The following is a 7,500-nucleotide window of genomic DNA, read 5'->3' as shown; positions in this document are numbered from 1 at the left end:
GTGTAATTAGTAATAAGAGGTGTGATTTGTTTCTTGCTAAAGCATACACTCTACAGTTCTTGTCTGTTCATCTTTGCCTGTTTGTGTTCCTCAAATTGCACTCAAACATTATTAACATACTATGAAAAAGAAAGTTGTCTAATTAGTAATAGGATGTGTGATTTAATATACACTCTACAGGTCTTGTCTGTTCACGTTCCTTAGATCACACTCAAACATTATTAACATATTACGAAAAAGAAAGTTGTGTAATTAGTAATAGGAGGTGTGATTTGTTTCTTGCTAAAGCATACACTCTACAGTTCTTGTCTGTTCACGTTCCTCAGATCATGTACACTCAAACATTATTAACATATTGCGAAAAAGAAAGTTGTGTAATTAGTAATAAGTGTGGTTTGCTTCTCACTAAACGCATACTCTCTACGTGACAGTTTTTGTCTGTTCATGTTCGCCTAGTTGTATTTGTAAGGTCAAAAATTTTAAACGATTATGCAAAAGGTTTCGACATACAAGGACAATATTTACTATGTGATTTCTGGTGGCATGTTATGAGGTATGCTTTATTATTCACTGAAGCACATACCATTTACCACTTCAGCCATGATTCAGTTGGCTCTACATACATCAAGTACCAGTAATTGAGAAACAAAAAACTTCTGGAGAGTATGAAGCAATTCAAATTATGACTATCAGTTCACAATAAGAAATTTACACTACCAAGAACTTCACAACGGATTAATAGCAAGAATTTAACCTCTGAAATTCCTACAACTCCAGGTTATAGCGAAAACAGAAATCACATTAAACAAGTTCAAATCTCAAATACAACAACAAAAGAAAAGGAAAAAAACCTAAACTGAATACTCAATCTGATTCAATTTAACCTAATCGACACTCTGTACATTGCAGGCACAATATATTTACTTTTAATCATATACAACACAATTTTCTCAAGCATTTTATTAAATGATGAGATCCAACTTTTCTTTCACTGAAATGTCATTTTAACCCACTATCACTGATTTTTTTCCTTAATTGTTTACTACTGTAACATTAAGAACTCCCAAATACTGTAATACAGTATTCATTCATAAGATTAAGAAAAGCTGAAAGGAAGAAGTGATTATCACACTTTAATACCCGGACAATGGCTGTTTTTATACTAGAGACGCATAATTCGTCTGGGACAAGCTTAGGCAAACATATTTTCTGTGTTTGTTAAATTCGTCTAGTGTAAAGACGAGCACAGGATGCATTATGCATCTTGCGCCTGTCTTTATACTAGATGAATTTAACAGACGCAGAAAAAGTGTTTGCTTCAGTTCATCCCAGATGAATTATGCCTCTCATATAGTTAGTCAGGTCTTTACACTAGACGGATAACACGAGAGACGCATAATTCGTCTGGACGGATTATGCGTCTCTGGTATAAAAACGGCCAATTTCAACAATAAATGTATGTTTGATCATGAAGTGCGGGTTATAGATGAAAAGGTGATGCGATTCTCAACTTTCAGCAAGAGGTGAAAGTTACTCAAAAGTTTCCAGGTCAAGGAGAGCAATTAAAAACATCATCGATTCATAGTCATTGGAAAAGTTCGCATATCTCAGCTAATAATGCACAGAATACAGTTTACGATTAAGCATTCCTCCCCATCGATTTTAGCGACAGTGCTGTTTACTAGTTTTCACGGACGTTTCGGTCTGACGCACTCTTATTCAAGTTCCTGCGACATCCATTATTAGTCTAATTCATTCCTTCAACGCACTCTATTGAAACGTAATAATCTTCATGGCTTAAGTTTCTTTGGCCGAAACGGAATTTACATATGTATTTCAAGAATACCCCGTAACTTTATATTTGCACATGGCAATGTAAAAATGTTCGTCATTTGATTTGATTTGCGTTAACTTGTTAATTTCAATTTACAGTGTCCCCGATTTAATAGTGCTCTACAGCGCTAGAAGATTAGACACTTAAATAAAGTTCCTTTTTTTTTCCTTTTCCTTTCATTGAATATGAATTACGCAATTGCATGTCCGAGAACGCCGCCAAATGCTAATAATATCGTGGCAGACTATTTTTCCGTTACTGTTTAAGCTAAAAATACTTGAATGGTACTATGTCGGTATCAGCAACGATTTCAAAAGAACGGAGAAGAGGACAATGCTGTTCCACCATTGTTCCAGTCCATCTGGCATCGAATTTACCGCCATCTTGAATCGAACACTTTCGCGCATGACTATTGAGGAACTGCTGTACAGTACTGTACTGTTTTGAGGCAAAACATCGTGACACGAAGGAAATTGAATCCAGATCATATGGCATGACACACGTTCATGGCGAGCAAAAAGGTCTCCGTTTCCTCGACTTCCCTGTCCATGACTCTTCCGATTTCTTGTCAGATATGCCTGGGAAAGGTGAGTTGTTTCTTGAAGCGTTGAAGTCTTTCACCTTGAGATGATTGTTGCCGCGCAATATGAGCATCTTATATCATTTTTACAGACTGAAAGTTGTCTTCCTCGTTCTTCCGTAGGTACGAGAGCCCGTGGTTTGCCCAAACCAGCATGTGTTCTGCTCAAACTGTATGGATATGTGGCTTCGGTCTCACTCGTTTTGTCCGACGTGTCGAACGTCTATAACAGCGGAGCAGCCATGCAAGAAAATTCTTGGTGAGAAATTACAATTAAGTTACTCTTCTTGTAAAATGAGACTTTGTCGTGAATACACGATAACTGTTCTGCTGATCAGGAAGGGCAGTTAGAGTTCAGTCGGCCCTTTGTGAGTTTGTTTAAGCTTAACACTGTTTTCTGAAAACTACATTTCTGAATACTGCATAAAGTAACAACTTAACGGATGTTCTGATGTGCATGGATGGGCGAAATTTTACAGAAGTGCGAGAGTTAAATACAATGCAATGACTGCATTCAATTGCTTCCTTGTCGAAATATATGCAATGCGGTGTCGGCTTGTTTCGGTGTAAGGAAAAGAAAAAATAAATGTTATTTTCTATAATGTCCTCGCAAACAATTTTACAATTATTGTCTGAAAATGAAGACATTTCTTTACAACTTCTTGTGGGTACTGAAAGTAAGTTGGCTCTCCTGTTCACAGTTTGTATTGATGATATCTCAATGCAGTGTGAGACTTCTGTGGCACAGAAAATGATATCAAGTGGCGTCTGTTCACTTGATCTGGATGACTGGGTGTGCATTTGCGTGGAGTCCTGCCCTCTGACTCGCCTATACAATATGCGTCTTAACTTGTGGGTCATTGACCGACATACTTGTCATAACTGCATTTGCAATGAAGCAGTATCCCATAACCTCTGTAACCTCGGCTTATTTAAAAAACAATCCTTAATGATTTAGTCTGTTGTTTTGGCCAGACGGATGTTAAATTACAGTGTGCCCACTCCTAAGTTTCCCGCCGTTTTTTGCGTGTTTTTACCTCTCCTTGTTTGACAAAGCTGTCTAGCAACTATTGTCTGCTTTTGGAACTCATTGACCCTTGCTCAAATGCACACTGTGAAAATGCACCATAATTTTTCTGTGTCTATGGTAACACATGGTACCTTTGTGCTATTTTTGTCCCATTTAGACATCCTGTCTGGATTTTAATCAGTGCCCTTTATTAGAAGATCAGTATCACCCTAACCTGACCTTTTCTGACTCAAAAACACCTTCTTCTGTAGAAGTGAACAATATTCTCACGAATAATCTTTTTTCTTTTCTATTTATATTAGGAAGTATTGAATTGCCTGTAAATTCTGATGCCATGACTAGAGCCGAACTGAGACGCACAAGGCTTGACCTAATAAGACGGGAATACGAGGTGAACAAAATTAGCACATGCACACAGCATGCAACTTTAATAATATTTATTTATTTATTCATTATACGTTTGTACTAAAAGCACTTGGTGAGTGCTGTACAAAGGAACCACAAAATTCCTTTTTTTTGCATTTTATTCGTCTATAGTGGAGTGGGAGACTAGAAGTTGACCACAGCCATTAAGTCTGCTTTTAGAATTATGGCTCATAATCATTTATAGGCTTCAGTTAAGATATAAAGTAATTCTAGATTTGATTAATGAGAATTTGATGTAATGTCTTGATCTTTTTGGAAAAAACATTCCAGGGTCATTTCGATTGTATTGTCCTTGTCTGAGCAAAGTCTAAAGTACTAATTCATACTCAAGGTGCAGAAATCTGGGTGCATGAAAAATCTGGGTGGAGGGCAGGACGTGAGAAATATTCATGTCTAGTTTGTGTCCCTCTGATAACCTAGAAAGTTCAAATGGTCCACTTTTCTTAGTGCATTATTAGGCTTCTATTTCAAGCTAAAGAGGCAAAGTTCAACATTTTCTGGAAAACCAAAGAATGCGACTGGGTATTAGTCAAGATTTCAATTCTCTATTCTTTTTAATTGTTTTAAATAATGATAATGATAATGAAGGCATATCCTGTTAGCATCTACCATCATTTCATGTGGCTAACAAGGAGCCATCACATGATTTCAAACAATTTTACGTACTCAAACTGAAAATCATATCAAATGTTTCACAGAAACTCAATATTTGTCATATTAAAGCTTGAAAGCCTGCAAATTTTGTTAAGGGATTTTGATTAGAGGCCTTCAGCTCCTTTATGACACCAAGCAGTATTTCCAACATAACATTATATTTGGCAGCATTTCCAGATTATTTGTGTTTTACATAACAGGATTTCAGCATTTTTCTTCTTTCTATAAGCTGATTAGTACCGCATTTCCTCTCTGGTATGTGTAAATAACAACCTTTGTCTTGTTGAAATACTACACTGTTTTGGAGACACCGTATGAAAATTTTCCCAATGTCTTGATGATCGACATTGAATACCATTGAATATCAGTGGTGACAATGATACCGCATCATAACTGCACACACGTTTCCTTTAACAAGGTGGTTTTGACAGATCTTGAGCACAAAGCATTCTGTGTTTCAAAAAGAGGCATTAGATTAAGGCACTTTTAGCTCCCACAACTTTCGAGTAAAAGTTCAGCTGTATTTTGCAGAATTAAGGGGCACTGCTTTAAAAATTTATACATGGATATACAAGGAAACACCGAACAAACTACGAAATTTGTATCCTGATGTACTTACTTTTCAAGAGACCTCTGCATCAATAGCTCATCCTAGGAATGTTCAGGTTATTTATAATGCATATCTAAATCGCTTCAATTTTTGTTTGATTCTTAATTTCCATTCAGCTACTTTCACCAGAACCCCATATATTTCAAGTTCAGGATTGACATTTTTCATCCTGGTGAAAGGAATGCTTTGTACATTACCATTGTCACTCAAGCATGATTCATAAGGGATGATAGCTCGTCCTAAGTCGCAGTTTTGCTCCCAGAACTTTACAATTCGAACTTTAATTTATTAGTGCACTACTTTTCTAGACTTACCTAGTATACAATCTCCCCTTTTTGTTGTAACAACATCCAATCATATTTCTCAAAAGATGTGTCAACATTGCCTGACTGATTTTGATAAATTTATTAGATGGGTGGTATTTCCACAGTACACTAGACAACATTTGAAAGGAATAGTTCCCAGAGCAACATCACTTACAGTAAACACCCGCAGATAAGCTGCACTTTTTTCCAAAAATAGTCGCTAGAAATCGGGTGAGATAGGGTGAGGGTGAGATAGCAGGGGTGTAGATAATAGCCGGGAGCCGGGAAAATTACCTGGCTGCGAGCGTCATTTTTCCGGCTGTAAAGGGCAGAAGCCGCCTGAGAAAGAACTTACTCTCTCCCAAATGTTTGTAGAAGAATGGCAGTAAATTTTTTATTTGCCCGCACCTTAGTTTCTCTTTAAACGCAACCGATATGAACAAAAACACTCCATTTTTGTTTTAGTTTGAACGATTGCACTGCGTTTCTATTTGCAAGCTCTTTTGCGTTAGCAGTGCTATTTACACCTGATGTATGCAAAATAGTAAACGCCAAATTTCGTATTCCTGGCTTAATTAACAGACCAGTATTGGCCAAAATTCACTTGATACATGTATGTTGGGGAAAAGGGGAAAGGAAACTGATTCTGAGGTCAATGGAATAAGAATTTTTTTAAACTGGCCTAAAGTAACACGACAAGCTCTAGACAACCAGCTGAGATTGTCTAAAGAAGCTTCATCACTTCCACAACAGAATCGCTCAGAACCGCTTACTTTATCACGCAGTCATCTGCACATTGATCATATTTATGTTTTACTTCAGTTTAGTTGAACTAATAAACATCTACATCAGAAATGTTGACACTCAGTTTACTGAAGCTTTATTGTGGGAAATATGTTTATCTGTGTTCAAATTTGTCCCAAAATCAAGGAAAAAGTGTTTCAGAGAGTCTAGATTTTCAATGCCCCCGGACCCCCATAGGTGAATGCACACCCGCCTATAATGTCCCCATGCCTATAAAAATTTGTATCTACATCCCTGAGATAGAAGCCGGCAGTCAGAAAAAATCGCCGGCTATTCCGAATAAATTTCCTGGTGATTGAGTAATTTGAGTCTATGGATTAGTCATCTATTTTATAATTTGTGAAAAAAGAAATTGAGTAGTACAAACTCAAGCTGTACAGACGGAGACTGGCTGTAGAAATGTTCCAAAGGTTAATTCATTACAAGGGCAAGTAAAACATCCCGTATGATTGGTAAAAAGCTCATTGGCCAGCGGTATTTCTACCTCGTGTAAGTGAAATAATGTAAACCCATTTGTGTATTTCGACCATGTCGGGCAACATACATGTTTATAAGCTGAAATGTCAGCGGAAAAGAAGGAAAAGTGATTCTGAGGTACTCTGCATAAAGAAATTTTTCAACTCTGCTGAAGCTACTTCATCAAACTCAAGAGCACCTGTTCAAACAAAGTGACATGTTTTCATTAAAAAGGCAACAAGAAATGAGATATGTCCAGGTTTGACCCTAATTAGATGCACCCAGATTTCAATAAGCGTCATGAAGTGTTCCCTTGCTCTTCTAGCCAACTTCAACATCACTTGTGTCTCAGAATACAGACAATTTATGTCACAAAGTGTCCCCCAAATGCTGCTCTTTAAGTGAAGATTAACTGCTGCATTTGCCCAAAGCTAAAAATAACGCTAACCTTTACCCTTACCTTATTGTTAGATATAGGTAGCAAATGCTCAGATTTAAAGAGACACTTTGTGTTGAATATGAAAATTGGGAGTGCATCTGATTAGGGTCAAACCTGGATATAAGTGCAAGAAATGCCTAAAAACTTCAAAAATGTCCTTGAATTTACCTCCTAAAATCGAGGAAAACGCATTTATGAGAGTCGAGATTTAAAAATTTGTGGGCAAAGCATTGGCCCTGGACCCTGCTAGAAGGGACATACCTCTGTTGAATGAAGAAATTCCTGTCAACAAATACCAGAAAAAGATCAATCATATGTCAAAGTTGGTAGAAGCGATGTTCATTATATATTAAAGTGCTAAA

At 37.0% G+C, this 7,500-nt stretch overlaps 2 protein-coding genes across 4 annotated transcripts in view; one reads left to right on the top strand and one right to left on the bottom strand.

Moving 5' to 3' along the window:
• The window catches only part of LOC138015202 (dolichyl pyrophosphate Glc1Man9GlcNAc2 alpha-1,3-glucosyltransferase-like), a 30,014-nt gene extending 27,768 nt beyond the window's left edge, over positions 1-2,246 (bottom strand). For 2 of the 3 annotated variants that reach the window (XM_068862161.1, XM_068862162.1), the window contains exon 1: positions 2,123-2,241. In XM_068862161.1, coding sequence (XP_068718262.1) covers positions 2,123-2,241 — 119 coding nt within the window. Of the gene's footprint in view, positions 1-2,122 lie in introns of all 3 variants that reach the window. The other variant, XM_068862163.1, reaches the window with a different exon arrangement.
• A 36-nt stretch (positions 2,247-2,282) lies between these two features.
• LOC138015203 (ORC ubiquitin ligase 1-like) overlaps positions 2,283-7,500 on the top strand; it is a 27,404-nt gene continuing 22,186 nt past the window's right edge. Inside the window, exons 1-3 of the mRNA XM_068862165.1 lie at positions 2,283-2,421; positions 2,538-2,673; positions 3,747-3,835. Of these exons, the coding sequence (XP_068718266.1) occupies positions 2,341-2,421; positions 2,538-2,673; positions 3,747-3,835 (306 nt within the window). The 5' untranslated portion in view covers positions 2,283-2,340. The remainder of the gene's footprint in view (positions 2,422-2,537; positions 2,674-3,746; positions 3,836-7,500) is intronic.

This window comes from Montipora capricornis, chromosome 9 (assembly GCF_036669925.1).
Source record: "Montipora capricornis isolate CH-2021 chromosome 9, ASM3666992v2, whole genome shotgun sequence".
In the NCBI taxonomy this organism is placed as follows: Eukaryota; Metazoa; Cnidaria; class Anthozoa; order Scleractinia; family Acroporidae; genus Montipora; species Montipora capricornis.
The sequence above is the reverse complement of the archived record's forward strand: the minus strand, read 5'-3'. Positions and strand labels throughout refer to the sequence as shown.